Raw genomic sequence first — 19,804 nt, 5'->3', positions numbered from 1 at the left:
CGTTCATTCCTGCTGGGGCATTCCTCCCAGTTGAGACGTTCATTCCTGTTGAGGAGCTTTCCCTGCTGGAGAGCAGCATCTTGTTTAATTTCGCTTTGCTTATGTAGTCGTCTAATAGGCTCATAGCATTCTGCAGATTAATTTGTTTTTCTGGGTTGTTCAAATGAGGCATTAGTTCGCAACTTTGGTGGTTGCTCTCCTGGCTGATTGGTTGGTGGTTTACGCGGGTACGTAGTTGATTTGCTCCGGATGGTAGTTGATTTGCGCCGGTTGCTAGCTGATTTGCGCCGGTTGCTAGCTGATTTGCGCCGGTCGCTAGCTGATTTGCGCCGGTTGCTAGCTGATTTGCGCCGGTTGCTAGCTGATTTGCTCCGGTTGCTAGCTGATTTGCGAGATTCCCCTGGTGTGTTCTTGTTCGCCCCATTTGGCTGGCCCCTTCAACTGCATCACCGTAGACAGGGACATGTTCGCTCCTAACCCGGCTGTAGTTAGAATATCTGCCAAAGATATTTCCCCCTTGAACAGGAAACACATTCTTATGGTTATGGTTCTGATGCCCATCTTCGTTCCTCGGCTGGTTACTCACTCGAAAGTCGCATCTGTACATGGGAGTTTCTTCACTATTTAAATTACAAACATTTTGTATATCTAGGAGAAGTTCCCTATTTTTGTAGTGCCCCTGTGTAGGGTCCAACTGTCTGTTGCTTGTAAGTTCACCTGTGCGCATCGTCCCCTCGTTTAGAACCTCTTGTTTTATTTCATTTAGTAAATTTATTTCCCAGTGTGAGGTGTCATAATCGTTTGCGTTGTTCCTTGGGTGATTGAATAGTCTGCTGGGTGGGTTACCTCCAACGCCGTTTGTCATTGCTCCCTCTCCGCGAGGATCTGCGCAAAAGGTGTGCTCTATATCTTTACGCGGATCTGTGCTTACACCGCTTCCTATGCCGCTTCCCACACCGCTTCCTATGCCGCTTCCTACACCGCTTCCCACACCGCTTCCTATGCCGCTTCCCCCCTGCTGGTGACTCAGCACGTGGTCAATCTTAGGCGCTCCGTCGACGATAAAGGAGCGGAGAGATGGCAGGAAGTCTCCATTTACCCCCCCACAACGCACCTCCTCCTTTGCACCTCTTCCCATTTGGTTACTACAATGGCTCACTTTAAGGGTACTGTGAAAATCTTGAAGTTGAGGCGCGCTGTAATTGGTGCTACTTTCACCGAAGCAACTTTGTCCATCTCCCATTTGTGGATTCTTCTTCATTCCTGGCACATCTGCATGAAGCGAGATGAACTCAACTTTGTTCTTTGCATGCCTCATTAAATGGTTGTCCTGATCCGATCGAGAGTTTCCCCCCATATCATCTCCAACACTGCAGTAGCAGTGGTCACTTTTTTTATTTAACTGTTTCGTTTTTATATCCGTTTGGAGGGGAGTGTGTGGAAGTAATTCCTGCATGTGATGCATCACATTATTTTGCGCTGCATGTAGTTGGGTTCTCTTTGGGTCAGTCTGCACATATAGGGGAAAAGGTGTATTCTCCGGGACATCTATGCACCTTACCATTTTATTCGCTACGTAATTCATTCCTATGTGGTTGTACATGTGATGTTCTTCGTCCAGTGGGTAATAATTTTCTACCTTCTGTTGGGTCTCCATCTGTTGTGGATTTTGTTCTTGTTCATTTTTGTTTTTCCTTTTGATGCTGCACATGATCATGTTATATTGTTCCTGTGTGATGCTTGGCGCAGCATTGGGGGATATGCTTAGCCCCATGTTGGGAACCCCCTTTTGGGAACTACTTAGCACAATGTCTGGGATCCCATTTTGGGATATACTCAGCCCCATGTTTGGGATCCCACTTTGGGATATACTTATCCCCATGCTGGGAACCCCATTTTGGGTAACATTCCCCTTTGCGTTTAAAAAATCCTGCACACTCTTTTCCATTTTGTATGCTCACACAAATTTTAAGGCAAAATGAATCGTGGCTATTTGTGCCCATGTGGAGGGCACTATCAGTACATGCCTGTACCGGTGCGGAAAGGGAGATGGGGGAGGGGAGGTTCGTGTGAGCGCGATGCGTCAACACGTATTTGCTCTAACGGGAATATACAAACATGTAGTATTGTAGGTATATGTTTATACAAATAAGTATGCTCGAATAGATCGGTAGGCTTCCTCCAAATGGTAGGCAACGTTACTGTGCCTTCTTGAAGTTCTCTCTGGGCAACGTTGCTGTGCCTTCTTGGAGTGCTCTCTGGGCAACGTTGCTTTGCCTTCTTGAAGTGCTCTCTGTCTTGTGTTGATCACTCCAGGGTTCGCTTATCCCAAGTGGTCATTTTCGATTTGAAGGAAGTCATGCATACATTTTATATAAATTTCTCACAAAAGAGAGAATGGTGGTGAAGCAGTGGGACGAATCCAAAAGGGAGAGACTCACCTTCCAGTTGGGCACCACCTCAGGAGAGGTTGTTCATCCACCGGTTGGAGAGTCCCTTCTTCCCAAACAAGCAGCGTAAAAAAATGCTCATATGAAATCAAACGGACAACGTGGATTCCTTGAACAGCTTACCTCACGTTCTGTTGTGTTATAGATGTATTCTTGCAGGTGTAAGAAAGCGAGGCGGCTCCAAAAAATTAAAAAATTACACGACGGCTGTATGAGGTAGGATATACTTGTTAGCAGCTGCTTGTCTGCAAAGCAGTTGTTTTGATGTAACAAATGGGAGAGGCAGAAAAGTGTATGCACAGGCGCAGGAGCAGAAGCAAACATGAGCCTTTACGCATATATGTGATGATGTTCTCCGATTAATATACATCCACATGAAACGCGTAAAGGTAGTAATATAAGAAAAAAAAAAAAAAAAAAAAAATCCTTGCGAGTGCGCAGATGGGGTTATATTTGTGTAACAATTACAGTAAATGAACTTATCCAGTCTTAGGTGTGCTCACCCATAGAAGCACTCACGAACAGGGTATTATAAAAGACAGAGTAGTGTACTCAAATAAATATCAAGTAGAGCGGAGCAGGGGGAGGGACAATAACTGGAAGGTCGTTTGGCTTAATTCGATGGTACAAAAGATCGATTTTCACGGAGGGGTAACTATACATGTGGAGATATACACAGATAAAATTTTGATATCTACACATACACATAAATGTGTGTGCCTCTGTTGAATCCCCTTTTTCTTCACACGGACATGCCTAGTCATGTGCACAAGTTTTTTTTTTTTTTTCTCGCCTTTCTCTTCCTGGCTCCGTTAAAAGGAAACGAAAGACAATCTACCCCCACGTGGTACCTATGAGCTGAGCAATTAAAATGGATGACCACTCAGTCCATCGAGGAAATCACGCGGAGGTTTTAAAATAAAAAAAAAAAAAAAAAAAGGACAACAATGGAATATTTTAAAGCATCACTTCCACTTGCACTTGAAATTTTTTTAATAAAAAACGACTCGGTGTTGTGTGGCGCGGTGGTGACTCAAGATAATGCACACACGAGTGGTGTACCTTTTTGTAATTTTTTTTTTTTTTTTTTTTTTTTTTTCCAAATAAAATATGTAACGTTCGAAGAGTTGTCCAACGGAGAAGGGTTAAATCTCTTTAGAACAGTTACTGTCTTGCTCTCAACTTATGTGCAAAAAGGGGCGAGTGGAAATCCCCAGTGATGCATACATTCAGTGCATGCACTGCACTTATAGGTGTGATAGTCGAGGCACACTCGTTCTCAAGAAAAATATTGTAACTGTTGTGTAACACGGGCATAAAATACATAGCGACGCTACGCCTTGTAGCTACTTTAACGTGATGATGAATGTGTAAAGGGGCACACGAGGTGGTATGTACAAATGGAATTACGCGCAGGTTTGTATGCGACAATACGAATGTACGGCGGGAAAAGTGTAAAGAAAATGCCAGTTGGGGAGTACGGAGTAGGGATTCCAGGGTTGGAAGGCGCGGAGGTTATTGCATCACGTTTAGGTGTTCCTTAATTGCGCAAGGTAGTCCCACTTAGGGGAGGAAGACACGCAAAGGAAAACGTATCTTTTTTTATAATATATTATATGCACAGTTCAAGCTAGTACGAAGAAGTTGGCAGCCAAAAGGGGAACCATCGATGGTACAATATGCAGCTTCAGAGCGGCATGTGCGCAGAGGACGAAAAGTGGGACAAAAAATGGGACGAAAAATGACTTCAGTTACGAGTTTGAACTGTACATGGAGGGTTAGAGTTACACATTCATCAGCGGTAAAAATCTGAAGCATTAAAAAGGTACACAATGGGGGTGAGAAGTAACCGGTTTTGTTCAGTCCCGTTTTTTTTTTTTTTTTAAAATGCACTGCATTAATGGGGACGCAGTGTACGGGAAAAAGGTTTACACCATGTTCATGGTATATATATGTACAACGTATGTAGGGGTAAGTCATCACTTGGTGCGTCTCGGCACCTACGTGTGTGCAAGTGCGATGCGACGTGGGTTACTCCATGTGGTATACATATGAATGGGGGAAAGAACTGGACTGCGGGAAAAGTCTCCCTCTTTTTATTTGCTCTACATAATGAGAAGGTGGTTATCGATTAGTCCGGCTATTCTCACCCAGGGGAGGGGGTGCACACATGTGGGTGACAAACAAACTATTAAACAAACGGACGTGCGGGACGGGGACTCTCGCGAATTTCTTCAAGAGCGTCCTTCGAGACGCTCCTGAGTTGCAAGAAGGAAAAAAATATACATATATATATAGCTACTTCAGTCAGGTAATAAATTAAAATATAGGCGTGTGGTGCAAACCGGGGTGGACGCACTTAAAAAGGGAGACGACGGGAAAAAAAAAAAAAAAAAAAAAAAAAAGGCAAATATTTGTGCGCATAAGTCTACATACACATATAGGCGCAATTTACTAACAGGGGATTCACTTGACCGTATGTTTATGTGTACACAATGGGGGCATAAGCAAATGAACATATGTAGGTATTCATGAAGTTATCCTTAGCCTCTACGGCTGGGGGGGGAAGGCTAACGGTAAAAGGTGCAGTCAAAGTACGGGGGGGTTGTGGTATACAACTGAATGAGCTAACCGCGGTTGCTTCTTTGTAGCTTGAAAGAACAAACTCGCTCGTGTGGAAAATACCCACCACATGCATATGCGTGTAGGCACTGGAAGGAGGGGAGACACTTCGCAAAGGTCTGCGACACGTTGTGCAATTAATTCATTTAAAACATGGCGCGAAAGGTTGAAAATAAAATAAAATAAAATAAAATAACAATGGTAATGCTAAAGTGAAAATAAAAAATAATTATAGCAATGACATGAGAGTGAACGGGGGTGCCAAACTAAGTTGGGATATCATTCACAAAGTGTCGATAATACGGTTTGACAAGTGAAATGGAGGGGCAGCGACAAGGGTGGGATGGCCACTTATAAACTTACCCCTGGATTGATTTGGCGCTGACGTGCGTTCGTTTGTGAGTGGCACAACACACGTAGGAACATTGACAGACGTTCGTGCAGGTGGGATAACGGGCACACGAATAGACGCAGACATGGACATGATAAACGAACGGGTTGGGATGGCAGACAAAGGTGTGCATACATATGTAAATATATGCGCATGCATAAGTATTTGCGTAGAACGGGGGGGGGAGGGGACCAGCTCCCGCATGTAGAGAATTTTTTTTTTTTTCCCTAAGTGCGAAATGAGAAGATACTTTGACACATGCAAGTAGTGGGGTGACCTGATTTCGCGCGTGCATGCTCGCAAGTGTTTATCGGTGGCACCGTGTGTTATGCCCCACCCCCTATATTTTCGCTTCTCCAAAAAAAAAAAAATGTTCGCAGATAGTAACAAATTTTTTGCTTTACATGAAGCCAATTCAAATGTACCACTCAGTTTGGGGCCGTTTTAGCTGTGTGTAGAAGGTCACAGTGGCATGACAGTCAAAAGGAAAAATATCATCGTCATCATTTTTTTTTTTTTTTTTTTTCCAAACGGGTACATATAAGCGTTACATGCATATGTAACGTGCACCCACATTTGTTTGGCGCATATACGGAACGCTCTGTGTGGTGAATATTGAGGAGGCCACTAAAACATGTGGCTGCATTTTCGTGAAGGATGCAAAATGGATAGGCATATCCAATAAAAAGGGTACATTAAAAAAAAAAAAAAAATATGTAGAAGAAATGAGGAGAATTGCGTCTCGCGAATTTCCTCTCAAAGGTGAGTGTTGTCCGGCGTAGGTGGCGAGAAAAGTTAAAAAAAAAAAAAATGCATACGTGTAGGTGGGTGTGCACGAAGGTATACATGTAAATGGGCACAGGTGAAGATACACACGTACGCATGTGCAGGCGGCATACATACATACACAAGGGTAAAATTGTGCCGCGAGCGTGATGGGGGAAAAGAAAAAGAAAGGGAAAAAAAAAAAAAAAAAAAAAGGGAAGGAATTACTCTTGCTCGGAGCGAGAAGGAACCACTACCCACCCCCAAAAAAGCCAAAAATAATTTTCTATGCACACACTCGTTCACCGTTCACCTGTTCATCGGTTAAACAACAACATGTAGCCACGCCATCGGGTAGTTTTCATTTTAACAGCACATGTAGGCGTGATTGGCAATACGAGAAATGGGTGATTTAAAAATCAGTTGCGTGGTTCTTTTTCCTGTGGGAAGCTTAACTTACAGAAAATGAAAAAAGATGCGTAAAAGGGGTAACTGAACAGGGCAATCGCAAAAAAAGGTTGTAAAGAAAAAATTAAGTGAAACATGTGCGTGAAATAATTTTACATGAGAAAAGATTTCTTTTTTAATCTCGTTTTATTTTATTTTATTTTCATTTCATGTTTTGCTTTGTTTTGTTTTATTTTGTTTTATTTTGTTTTATTTTATTTTGTTTTATTTTATTTTGTTTTGTTTTTTATTTTTTTTCTTTTCTTTTATTCTTTCAAATTCCACATTTTTCTATTTGCTCAGGCGATCATACGAGGCGTGCGGGTGTGTACGCGTATTGGAATAAATCGCGGAGGGAAATGCGCTTCTCGCGTGAGCCTGTTGGATAGAGGACGCGAAAAAGAGAAGCAAAGGAGGTAGAAAAGAAACGAAAAGAGAACGACGCGAAGATAGGCGAACGCAGAGAAGCGTAGCAAAATGAAGCAAAACGATTCATGTCGTAAAACAACGCGACGTGGCACAACAGGAAGCAGAACAACTGCGCGCGGAGATACAGATCGATCTTGCTGAGCGGAAGAATGCCTGCACGTTCAGGCGAAAAAAAAAAAAAAAAATACAAACAAAAACAAACAAATAAACATATATATTAACCTCGTGTGCACACACCGCGCGTTGAGGCCCCCCCTTGTGGTTTTCGATTTTCACCCCCTCGTGTACCACACCACGAAGCTAAAACAGAACGATGCCGCGGCATAGCGGCCAAGCGGAAGATGCCAAAAGGAATACGCAACACGAACGTCAAAATGTGGGCGCTTCATAATGCGACCAAGAGAAAGCAGCGCGAAAAAAGTCCCCGCGCGTATGCCCCTATGTTGGAACACCCCCTTTGGGCTGTTCGATACTTGTAGAATTCCACAAAGTTATGTGCCTCCTTTCGAGTGCCCCAAAGGAGGCGTTTTTATTGATGTGCAAAAATTTCGATGATGTGTGCAGAGCACCCAGGAGAAAAAAAAAAAAAAAAAAAAACAGTTAGCATAGTTCTGATGTGACCCGCGATTGCAAAGGTGGATGATTACATGGATGCGTCACTTTCGTTTTATCTAGGCTTGCCACGCGGAGGATGTGCTATGCGTTCTTTAGGATTCTTCCCTTGCGCATTTTCGTTTGCAAGAATTGCAGTAAAAGATAATTGGCAAATATCACCACATCGTGGAAGGCTCATTTAATTTGATTTATGACCTCCGATTTGTTTCTTCAAAATTGGTATGGCCGATCAGGGGAGATGGCATGCGTTGTCATGAGCTGTCATGCGTTGTCACGCGTTGTCATGAGCTGTCATGCGTTGTAATGCGTTGTCACGCGTTGCAATGAGCCTCGACCCCCCGAGTCACCTCCTAAATTTGTGACACACGCATGGGGAGGCAAAACATCCACGTGAAGATGTGCCAGTGCGCATGTGTGCTTTCGGATCGCTTTTACAAAATGAGCATTCCACAGATGGACACTGAATCTACGATGGTGAAGTACACACGGATCTCTCTATTTGGTGTTTTTTTTTTTTTTTTTTTTTTTTTAATATCAACCCTTCTATGGCGCATGTTCGGAGGTGGTCCCCAATATAATGCTTCACTCCACAAGAACGGAGGAAGCAAGTTGGCAGAAGCGAATGCATCGCGTCGCACGAAAAAAAAAAAAAAAATTCATGTAAATGTGTATGCATTGTATGCTCAGGTGTGTATTCCGCTTTAATGGCCAAGTGTACAACTGCATGCCGCGCATCTTCGTAAAGTCCGTTTCATAATCGTGATGATGCGATTATAACGGTGAAAAAGTATAATTTAATCCGCTCCTGTTGGAATAATTTTTGCGTGACGCATTTTTGAGAATTCTTTGGACATACGTATGTACTATGTACAGGCAGACGCATGTTCCTTTTTTCTCAGCTTTTCTGCGGTGGGAAGCACAGAGTGCGAAAATGGGTGTAGAAAAGTGTGACCCTCCTCCGATGGAGCGACCAAACGGGTAGTGAAAAAGAGTGTAGCTTCTCCTCGTTGGAAATATCGTTTTGAAAATTTACTACTACATCCCCATGAGATAATTCTCTTTTTTGCTTTAGGCAAATTCCATTTGTGAGATTTTTTCCCCTACGCAGTTAGCCATAATTGGGGGGTTCCCTTAAGGGGGTTCTTCTCCCCTTGGGTTCTCCTTAGAATGAGTTCCTTTTCCCTTAACTGTGGAGGGGGTTCACCCGTTCGGGCCCTCCCCAGGGGGAATTTCCTGTCAGGATAGTTCCAAATTAGCATATCGCTTAGAGGTGCGAAACACGGAGGGTTAAAAATTCCACCTGTCACATGCATGCATGCGTGCATGCAGAAAAGGACTTTGCTAAGGGCCACTTGGTGACACGCTTGATGCAGCGATTGGCAACATAGGAAAGGTCTGTCGTGATGGTCCATTCGGCAATTTTCTCCCCCCCTTCAGTTTGAGTAAAAAAAAATGAAAATATGCTCAGAATGCATTTTCAATATCTGCATGTGCGTTTATACATATGCGCAACTATGTTTGGAAGGTATTCCTTCAAAGTTCTGTCTTCCAAGAAGGCTCCCAGGGGGGAAAAAAAATGAGCAGTTTTTCCAAAGGCATGCAGAAAAGTTCAGAGGTTGTTTTTTCGTCTTCTTGGCATATTGTAAAAAGTTTAAAAGGAAATTTCATTTGGGCGTTTTTTGATGCGTTCCCGTGGTTTCTCATCTTTTCTCATGCACACTTATATTTTGTTACCTTTTTTTTTTATCATATTTTCTGTGATTTTTCTTTTTTTTTTTCTTTTCTGTTCAAGCCGCTGCTCCCCTCCCGTGGTGTCTTCTGCGTTGTTTGCGCATGTACAAAAAGGAAATGTTCACACGTACATACGCAGCTATGAACGCGTGTTTCCCTTCGAAGAGGCATCTGCCGGTTGCAACAAGTCTCCATGAAGGAAACGGAAACATTCTGGTGAAAGTAGAGATGCGCTAAGGGGAGAGCTGATTTAGCTAATTTAGCTAGTTTAGTTTTTTTTTTTTTTTTTTTTTTTTTTTTCGCCGCTCCGACTAGCTGCAGAACAGAAAAAAAATGGCTAGTTCACTACGGGTAACAGTCCTCCTTGCCATTTTGGCCTTCCTACTGGTAGTGAAAAGAAACGTTTTATGTACTCAGAACTTGAAGGAAGTGATTGCGTGTTTGTCCGAGTTTAACCAAAACAAAGAATGTAACGTAACAGCTGAATTTGGGAAGGAAATAAAAGTGTACTGTCCGGTGGACTCAGAACAAAATAATAACGGAGGAGTTGTACGCATGAACGGACGTGAAGTAAATAACGACAATACATGTTTTAGTAAAATGAAATCAATTGATGCCTCCAACGGAAATGTAATAAAAAAATTTGAAGAGTATGTCGAAAATTTAATTATACACACAAATGCTAGGGACAATACACATTATTTCTACGTGCCTCATACCATGACTACTGGGTTGTTCCTCTCTTGTAATTGCATTGACAGGTCCAAGCAGAAGGCGTACATGTTAAACCTCCAAATAGCCAAAAACGAGAAAATAAATGTTAAGGGTTGTAATTTTTACTATGCTGATGAGGAAGGAGAGCAAAATGAAAATTCCTTAGAAAAGAGTGTCAATGTAAAGTATAAAAATGTGTGCAGTGTAGATGTGCACGCGAATGACGTTGTGTCCCTTAGGTGCAGAGTTCACAACAGGTACAGTAACGTCGTTGTTAATCCTGCCCTCTGCTTTCACGTAGTTTTAAATGATAATAATAAAGAGGTGCAAATTTCCGGAGTATTTAATGGAGCTAAGGTTATACCCAGACTAGCCACCTACGTCCATGATCCTATGATGCCCAAATTTTTGTCTTACCTGGTGGTTCCCCCTCAAATAAACGAGACCCTAAAAGTGCATTGCAGCTGCTCCATTACAGACAATGTGGAGGACATCTCCTACACAGGAACCATCTCGTTGAATTTTATAAAAACGGATAAGCTGCACCCCGTCATGGAGGAAAATGATGCCGAATATAGTAACAGGTGGAAGAACAGAATAAATGGAAACGAGGGGGAGGACGGCGGGAACAGAAACAATTTGGCACCGCGGTACGGCGAGAACGACGCCAGGTCCTCTTCCGTGGTGACTGGGCTCTTGGCCGTGTTGCTCCTCTGTTTGTTTTAGGCGAGCGGGTGAAGTGGCGCAGCGGTGAAATGGCGAAGTTAAGACGCGGTGAAGTGCCGAAGTTAAGACGCGGTGAAGCGCCGAAGTTAAGAAGGGGTGAAGTGCCCAAGTTAGGACGCGGCGAAATGACGAATCGAATCGAGTACACCCCATCGCGAAGCACTTCTGTATGCATCCGCATTCGCCCCTCCGCCATGTTCGCGCCATCCCTGGAGCAGCGCTCAGAGAATGAACCACTTCGTCCCTTTATATCCTCTCAAATTTGTCATTTTATGGCGTCACTTTAAGTGCATTGCCTTTTTTGGAGGCTCGCCTTCACTTGTATTTTCTCCTTACCCAATTTTTCAACCATTTGAACTTCCCAACGGTGCAGTTGTTGGTGTCTTCGATGACTGTTCCACGACATTGCAGTGCGCGGAGGTGGGGGTAGAGAGAAGCCAAGTTGCCTCTCCCAGCAGACTGACTTGCACACCTCGCACGCATAAATTTGTTTTTCCTTTCCTTTCCTCCGTGTGGGAAAAAAGAGTGAAGGGCTTTCCCTTTCTCCATGCTCAACCAGGCGGGTTTCCCCATCTCTTTTGTATTTCACTCACTCTGAAATGGGGAAACGAAGTGTGGAATGATGTAGGCATGATGTAGTCATCATGCAGGTACCTGTCCGTTGGGCAAAAAGGGGATTAATTCGTTTAACTTCATGCTGGACGGCCATTCAGCGGATGGGATAAAAAAAAAAAAAAAAAATGTTCATTTAAATTTCCTGCGAAAGGGGGGCAACAGGTGCTGTTCCCTTTCGCCGTTCTCATTTCTGCTTTTTTTTTGGGGAGGGCGGAATTTTGTTTGGCTGCATGCAAGGGGTCAAAAAAGTGAGCAAAAAAGTGGGCAAAAAAGTGGGCAAGAGAATGAACAACAGAATGGCCCCCAGTGGTGAGAAAAGACAGCACCCTCTCATCATTAACCAAAACATACAGCAATTGTATAGAGACTTAATTCGAGAAAAAAAAAAAAAAAAAAAAAAAAAACTCTATATGTGCTTTTCGTCCCATGACGCGGCGCGCGCTCTCCTTTTCCCCTCTCCAAACGTCAGTTGCGTTATGAGATGAGTTTCTCAAGTTTTGCCAACAACAATGCCTTCATCAGATGTGCAAAAGTCGCTGCATGCGCACACATTGTAATCATTTTGGATCGCAGATTTTATTTCGTTGTGAAATGAAAACACGAGTGGTGGACATTTTGACTTCGAGACAAGGACTTTTTTTTTTTTTTCGAAGTTGATTGCCCTCGTGATTTCAACATTTGGATGACTTGGTTTTTGTGAGTCACCCGCAGAATTAACGAAGGAACCATGCAGACTCGGCCTATCCGTTTGTCACGTGGTTCCGCGTTTGTGACAGACTTGGCTGAGCTCAGCAGTTCTCCACGTCGTCCTCTTTTGTGACAAACTTGGCGCATCCGTTTGTCAAATAACCCCCCCCTTTTTTTTTTTACGACAGACTTGTTCTCCTTACCCGATTTACTGCGCAACAGTTTTTTGCCCCATTTTTTGCTTCCATTTATTGCTCCTTTTTTTGCTCCTTTTTTTGCTCCTTTTTTTGCTTCCATTCTTTGCCGTGCCGCAGAAGTCTTTCCTACCGACTGCGTCTCGCTGAGTGGCCTCGAACCGGGCAAAAGGATGAGGAGGGTTCTTCTGGGCTGGTTAGCGGCCTGCTTCCTTGGGAAGTGGACAGCAGTGTGCAGGAAGATAAACGACTTGGTCAGCATCGGATACGTGAACGTGTGTACTATAGATATAAGGATAGACGATGCCCAAGAGTGTGTCCTGGAGAATGAGTTCGGGAAGGCATTTTTATTTATATGTAACTCAGGTGAATACATTAATTACAAGTCAAGTATTGTCCCAGCAACGTGTGCCCATAGGACCTTCATAAATCTAAGTGATCCCAGTGAATTTTCCGCAGATAGTGATACCTACGAATTGTTTCCAAATTTAATTGGTACTAACGACTCCACTTTGCAAGGGCACTTCCTATTTTTTAGTACCCCCTATTCGAATAAAGACATCGATCTGAGTTGCTTATGTTACGGAGAAGGTAATAAAGAAATTAAGCATGTGATGAAATTGGTGTTTAAAAAAACGAAAAAAAAAATAAAAGGTTGTGATTTTGGATATAATATATTGTCAAGAAGAGACTTAACAAATAACATTGACTTGAATAAAAATTCTGCTTGTGTGATTCATGCTTACCCAGGGGATGTGATAGGAATTAATTGTTACAAGAAGGAGAGGAACCATTCGTATAATGAGAACTTGGAGCTAGTGCCAAACAACTGCTTCCATAGTGTTCACTATGGAAATGATATCACTTTGGCTACTAACAATTTGATCCCAAACTCGAGAGTCATTCCAGATTCAACAGCAGATGTGAAATTATCCAAAATGCATTCCTACATGTCTTATATGATCCTACCCAAAGACATGAAGATGACAGGGAAAATCAGCTGCTCATGCAAAAGGGGGGAATATGTGGGATCCATGTTCATTTATTTGAAGACTGTAAATAATTTATTATTTGACTCGAACAGTGGGATGGATCGAATTATCGAAAGGGGAAATGTCGGAGAAAATTCAGATGAGGAATGGGCAGGACATGGAAAAAACGCGAGGGCACAATCCAACCAGGGGAAAAGCCAAAGTGAAATCAAAACAGATGTGAAGCAAGAAAACGAAAGGACGGAAGACATTCATAACCATTATAATAATATAAACAGCATTTATTACAACTCGGGGATAAGTCACCCCAGTAGGAGACGCGACTATCAAGGACAGAGTCAGAGTCCCTACCAAAACGAGGGAAAACAATCGAGTGTAAGCGAATCGACCAACGAAAGCAACGCCTACAGCTATAGTAGTGATAAAAACATTAGCCGCGAAAATTTTGGAAACAGATTATTTAACGACCACAATTACGATGCTTATAACATGGGCATGGGCGATGGATTCAGTAGGGGCCCGCAACGACGGAAGAAGAGGACCCTTTGGCAGAACCTCTTTGGATTGTCTTCTTCTTCCCAGTTTTCCTCCTTCAACTCGTTGATACTTTCCTTTTTGGCGCTCATCTGCGCGGGTTACTCGTCCCTGTAGGGGGCGCCTCCCGCGCACGCACATATATATACATATGTGTGTGCGTGTACACTCCGCGCGCGGTGCTGCCGCCGGTTTGGCCTCACCATTTTGCCACTCTTCTGATACACTTTTTTTTACTTTTTTCCGCCATTCCTCGCTTTAACGCGTTTTACAGTTTAACGCGCCGCTGTGCGCGCATTTGGCTCTTCACTCGTGCCTTTCATTCGCGCCTTTCATTCGTGCCTTACACCCGTGCCGCCTTTCCGGCGCGCAGGTAGCACATCTGTACACAACGCGGGATGTGCCACTCGCGGGCTTATCCACTCCCCACCTTCACACGTAACCGTGCTGCTTTTTTGTGGGGGCAAAACGAACTTGTGCAAACAAGAAAAAAAAAAAAAACCAACGTGATAACTACCTCAACTGTGCATATTTAAATTTTTAATAAAATGAATGCTTCTTTTTTGGTCTACCAAAGCAGCTCTGTGCGAACAATCCTCATTCGACTATGTTGTAAGCGAGCTTTCGGGTGTCCTTTTGGGAACTTGTCTTGGGTTTCCCAATTTACCCCCTGATTGAAACCTTCTGGAAAAATTAAGCCAACACAGGAATACCGTTCGGGGAAGGATTAAACGTAGTTATTAACGAACTAGCCAAAATGGGAAATTTTTTATTTGCAAAGGGAAAAAATGTTAATAAAATGTATGAACGGGTCTAGTTTTTTTTTTTTTTTTTTTTTTTTTAAAAAAAAATGTATGTACCGTTCATAATTTTGCACAAGCTTAGCATAAGCGCTACTAATATGGGAATGACACAAATAAAAAAAAAAATAAAAATCGAAAAAATGCAAAATAAGAGAATTATTCTGGGAGAAAAAAAAAAAAAAATTTTAATAGAGACCGTAATGGGGCATGTGTTAAAAAAATTCCCAAAAAAAAATATATTCCAATCATTTGACTGCTAAAATGTGAGGAATCATTTTCGTATGTTCACTCCGCATCGCGTTTGAAAAATGTATTGCCTTAAGGAGATAAAACATAAAAAGAAGAAAACACGCAACAGAGAGGAGTAAAGAATGATCAGAAAAAAGCATCGTGTATGGAAAGACATAACTTGAAATGGTGAGGCACCTGCAAACTCTGAGCTAGTTACACAACTGAGATTAAATCTATACATGTGCATGGCTGCATGCTTTAAAAAAAAAAAAAAAAAAAAAATTGCGCCCTTGTAAAATTATGTCCGTTTTACGAAACATTTAACATGCAAATGGTTTGCTTTGGAAATATAATTGAGGAGAGAAAAATTGAAACTTCTGGATACGCCATTTTGACTTAAATGTGTGTACTTTTATAAAATTTGTAGCGCTTACTGTTTGGGCAAATCGCATAAGCTGTGCAAAATGCGCAAATATTTACTCCAGTTTATGTGTGAGAAAAGTTGGCTTAACTTAACTGATTTTCCGACTGCCAATTTGAGTGGCTCTCTCCCGCGCGCCTTTTTGGTTAACCGTTCCGCTTCCACGGCAGGGTTGCGCGGAACGCGAAAAAGGGTAAATCTGTGCATGCGCAAAGGGGAGAGAGAACAAATGAACAAGTGCCCAGTCGGCATCAGCCCAGTCGGTATCAGCCCAGTTGGTATCAGTCAAGTCGGCATCAGCCCATTCGCCGACGTGATAGTTGCCAGCGTCTCCAGATTGCCGCCCCCACATGTCGGCATAGTCAAGCAGGCTAACATGCATCATTGAACATGCACATTTGTGTACGTCGAGGTTACCTTTTTGACCCATTCAAATAGGCACTCGCAGGGGTATACATTTTTTTGTCTTCCCCAGCAACAGCTCTTGCCACGTTGGAACGTTGACCCGTTGGCATGTTGACCCGTTGACCCGTTGACCTGTTGACCCGTTGGCACGTTGACCCGTTGACCTGTTGACCCGTTGGCACGTTGACCCGTTGACCTGTTGACCCGTTGACCTGTTGACCCGTTGACCTGTTGACCCGTTCGACTGGTTCGACTTGTTTTCCCCCATTTGAAGCACCCCAAAAATATAGAACCAATTTTTGCACACAAAAAAGGTGTTAAAAGAGGTGTGTTTGGTACGAGTGGAGAAAGTTGCAGAACTGACGATGGGAAAAATGAGCACATGCCTTCCAGTAGTGTCGAATATGCTCGGCTTCATTTTGTTATATTATTTTTTTTCCTTTTTTATATTTTTTTCTATTTTTTTTTTCAAGATGAGAAAAGTGTTTTACTCTTTGTTGGTTAGTATATATATATGCCTGTGTGTGTATTCCCCAGTATATGCGCTATATTTGAAAGAAATCGAATTAGGGAATTATTACATCTGTAACTTGGATGACTACCCAAGGGAGCACTGTGTGGTGGACTACGACCCGAACAAAATCATCAAGTTTTTGTGTCCGATTGTACATAATGAGGGGGAAGACATGAAGACGTACAATTCGAGCTACTGCTTCAGATATAAGGGGATAAAGGACCGACTCATAATTAGCAATAATGAAGAGCCCATATATACAACCCTGCCTGGGATTATACTAGAAAACCAGATTCTGTACGACAGGTATAATTTGGGCATCTACATTATGCCCCTGAAATTGGAGGAAGACATGAGTATTGTATGCGTCTGCGACACGAAGAAAGAATACAAAGGAATAACACCTTATATAAGAATAAAAATTAAAAAGTCGAACAGTGTTCTTGGTGCAGATTCGAAGGATGAACACATAAAGGGGTGTGACTTTGGTAATAATCAAGGGGAACATCAATTCTTAACTAGTCCGCAGTTACATGATGAGCACTTCGTGTGTGAGATTGAAGCCGATCCGGGAGATATAGTTGGGATTAACTGTATAAATTACACTGAGGAGAGCCTCCAAAATAACGACGTTCGGTTGGAGCCTTCCAACTGCTTTAGCACGGTGTCCTTTTCTTTGCATACTTTTAGTTTTGTAAAGATGAACATAAATAATATTTTTCCCAATGCGAAGTACTACCCCGAATCCTCTGCCTTCCCCAAGGATCCGAATTTTAAAAAATTTTCGACCACGTCTTACTTATGGATCCCCGCTCACGTGCCTCAGGAATTACTTTTCTTCTGCTCTTGTGTGTATCCGCAGGGCGAGGGCATTGCGGTATACCACGTGCGCAGCAGCACCCCAGCGGTGTGAGCGCTGTTGAGAAGTGTTACGTGGTGTGAGCGCTGTAGCGAAGTGCTACGTGGTGTGCGCGGGTACAAGCAACCACTGGCCCCACTTCACAATTAACATGTTTTTCCCCCAAGATGGCGCCCTCGCACCCACTTATTAACGAAAGCTACAAAAGGAAAAACGATCTTTACTGCACTTCACTTTTTTTTGCGTTATTTTGTGCTATTTTATTTTTTTTTTCTTTTGCTTCCCCCACAGTATTTATGCACCATTCTACTCGTTCACGGTTCATTTTTTTGCCGCTGATAATTAATCACTCAGTATCATTTGTGTTACCCCCTCCTTCACGTATGGCTAGCGGTTTGCGCGTTTTAATTAAGGCACCTGTTGTGGACTACCCCCACAGCTCCTTCCCCCGCGTTTTATTTTGTTTTATTTTATTCTATTCTATTTTGTTCTACTTTATTTTGTTCTATTTTATTCTATTATATTTTATTCTACTTTATTTTGTTCTACTTCGTTATATTTCGTTTTATTTTGTTCTACTTTATTTGACCTTCTTTAAATTTAAGACGGAGTAAAGATGCGAAATTTTTTTTAAGGTGCGAAGAAGAGCGCACTTAGTTAGGTGTGTCTACAGTCCAGTTTGTTGTCACTGGGCCGGTGATGGAATTGGATTTTTGTGAAAAATGGACGAGCAGCGGATGTGGGCAGTCGCGGTAAGTGTGTATGCATATTTGCCTTTGCACAGGCACCTGTGTTTCTTTCGAATGTCCTTTTTTTCCTTTTCCTTTTTTTTACGCGCACTGAGCAGTTGTCTTGTACCTGTTGCGCGAAGGAGACACCTCTGCATTGCACAGGTTCGCCCGCCGACTGGAAAGGGAGTTATTTTTTCTGCGAATGGTTTAAGGGGGACCCCCCAAGGGAAACACCATCATCACATAGGTTCGTGAGGATGTCCGCATGTGTAGATATGAATAAAAGAATTTCGTCTACTTGAAGAGAACTGCGTGATGGATGACGCACAGGATGGGACAGAGGGCCTGGAAGTGACCCCACGGCTGTGCCACCCCGTTTGCCTTTACAAAGTGGACGTTATAAATATGGAGGGGCAAATAAAACAATCCTATCAATGTGCTTCGATCGGTCCTTTTTTTTTTTTTTTTTTTTTTTCTCTCGACATTTCTGCATTCCTGCCTGTGGTTGTGTGTTGGTTAATTAGCGTTCCGCAGCTGTCGGTTCCGTTCCCTTTTTTTATTTTTATTTTTTTATATTTTTTTATTTTTCCTCTGTATGTGAATCATCCGCTCGAGTACGTGTTCACATGCGGATCCTACGATGGAGCTCCTCAAGAGGTGCAGCATACGTATGGTACGGGTTTGTCGAGTATTCCCTTTCTTGGATGCCCCCCGCTGCTTTGAGCAATGATAGGCAAAGCGCAAAAGCAAAGGTTTGGAAATAAAAGCAACAAAAGGGAAGAAAAACAAAGTGGGGGAAGGAGCGAAAACAAAGGGGGAGCAAAAAGAGAAAACAAAGAGGGAGCAGAAGCGAAGCAAAAAAAAAAAAACAGTGTCCCCTTTTCCTACACAACTGTATTATGCGCACATGACGATTTCCACCTTCAGAAAAAAAAAAAAAAAAAAAAAAAAATACGTAGTTGCAATCGCAAATTTGTGTACGTATATATTTTTTCCCTCTTTTGGGGCGAACTGAAAGATAAAGGGAAAAAAAAAAATGAAGCATAATGCAATATACGTGTACCAAGGGCGTATGCAAAAAGATATGCACGTACGTACGTATGTTTGTATGTACGTGAGGGTAATCCACAAATGAAAGGAACTTTTTTCCCCTTTCCATTTGTTTATAGTATGCCTGAAGGAATTTAGGCGCAGCACGTTTAAGCGCATATGAACGAGGCGGCAAAGGGAACTAGCGAACAGGGAGAATGAAAGAGAGAGCAACCCTCTTTACCCCTCAGAGAAAGGCCGCCCACATTGAAAAGGAAAAAACGATCCATTTTTCTCCTACGCCCCCGGAGGATATCATTTTAACATCCATAGTGATACATGCCTAGCACGTACACGCGAACATATGCGCGCATACTTACAAGGGTGTTGACCTGCTGACCGGCATATCTTCAGACGAGTTGACCTGCTGACCGGCATATCATCAGACGAGTTGACCTGCTGACATATGTATGCCCACCTGCGTGTGAGCGTATCGCCTCGTTCCCGTGAATGCATCTTTGCAGTCCGTATTGGCGCTAACCCACCGATCTTTTAAACGCCCATATAAAGTCAACGCCGCAAAGGAGGCTGACGACTCCTGCCGACAAGCACATGAGCACGATGGTAAGCCGAGTGGAGAAGGGGCGTAACGGAGTGGCAGCGTCTTGGCTTAGCTGCGTCGTGGCGATGTGGTGAACCGCACAAAGGTGTATCAAAGCTGAAGACAGCCTGTGTCCAAACAACTTGAGAGACGCTTCGCGAATGCCAGAATAAATCGCGCCATCAAACTTGTGTTCCTTTTCCTTTTGCAGAAAATAAATTCACCCGAGTCGAAGGAAGGCAATTCGGAAACGAAGAATTCGAAGAAGTAGGGGAGAAAAAAGAAAAAAAAAAAAAAA

General features: G+C 42.8%; 4 protein-coding genes across 4 annotated transcripts in view; all 4 read left to right on the top strand.

Moving 5' to 3' along the window:
- Positions 1-10,211: 10,211 nt before the first annotated feature.
- Positions 10,212-10,890, top strand: PCYB_031230 (Pf52-like protein; the record flags this gene model as incomplete). Its single annotated transcript, XM_004220793.1, has 1 exon — positions 10,212-10,890. A coding segment is annotated over one exon (678 nt), but the record flags the coding sequence as incomplete, so codon positions are not given.
- A 1,669-nt stretch (positions 10,891-12,559) lies between these two features.
- On the top strand, positions 12,560-13,944 carry PCYB_031220 (6-cysteine protein; the record flags this gene model as incomplete). Its single annotated transcript, XM_004220792.1, has 1 exon — positions 12,560-13,944. A coding segment is annotated over one exon (1,385 nt), but the record flags the coding sequence as incomplete, so codon positions are not given.
- A 1,652-nt stretch (positions 13,945-15,596) lies between these two features.
- Positions 15,597-17,199, top strand: PCYB_031210 (6-cysteine protein; the record flags this gene model as incomplete). Its single annotated transcript, XM_004220791.1, has 2 exons — positions 15,597-15,680; positions 16,246-17,199. The coding sequence occupies 2 exons, from the start codon at positions 15,597-15,599 to the stop codon at positions 17,197-17,199; spliced, it is 1,038 nt and encodes a 345-aa protein (XP_004220839.1).
- Positions 17,200-18,912: 1,713 nt separating this feature from the next.
- Positions 18,913-19,804, top strand: part of PCYB_031200 (hypothetical protein) — a gene marked incomplete at both ends in the record, with an annotated part of 4,012 nt that continues 3,120 nt past the window's right edge. Inside the window, 2 exons of the mRNA XM_004220790.1 lie at positions 18,913-18,970; positions 19,718-19,773. Coding sequence (XP_004220838.1) covers positions 18,913-18,970; positions 19,718-19,773 — 114 coding nt within the window. The remainder of the gene's footprint in view (positions 18,971-19,717; positions 19,774-19,804) is intronic.

The sequence above is a fragment of the Plasmodium cynomolgi genome, chromosome 3 (genome assembly GCF_000321355.1).
Source record: "Plasmodium cynomolgi strain B DNA, chromosome 3, whole genome shotgun sequence".
In the NCBI taxonomy this organism is placed as follows: Eukaryota; Apicomplexa; class Aconoidasida; order Haemosporida; family Plasmodiidae; genus Plasmodium; species Plasmodium cynomolgi.
The sequence above is the reverse complement of the archived record's forward strand: the minus strand, read 5'-3'. Positions and strand labels throughout refer to the sequence as shown.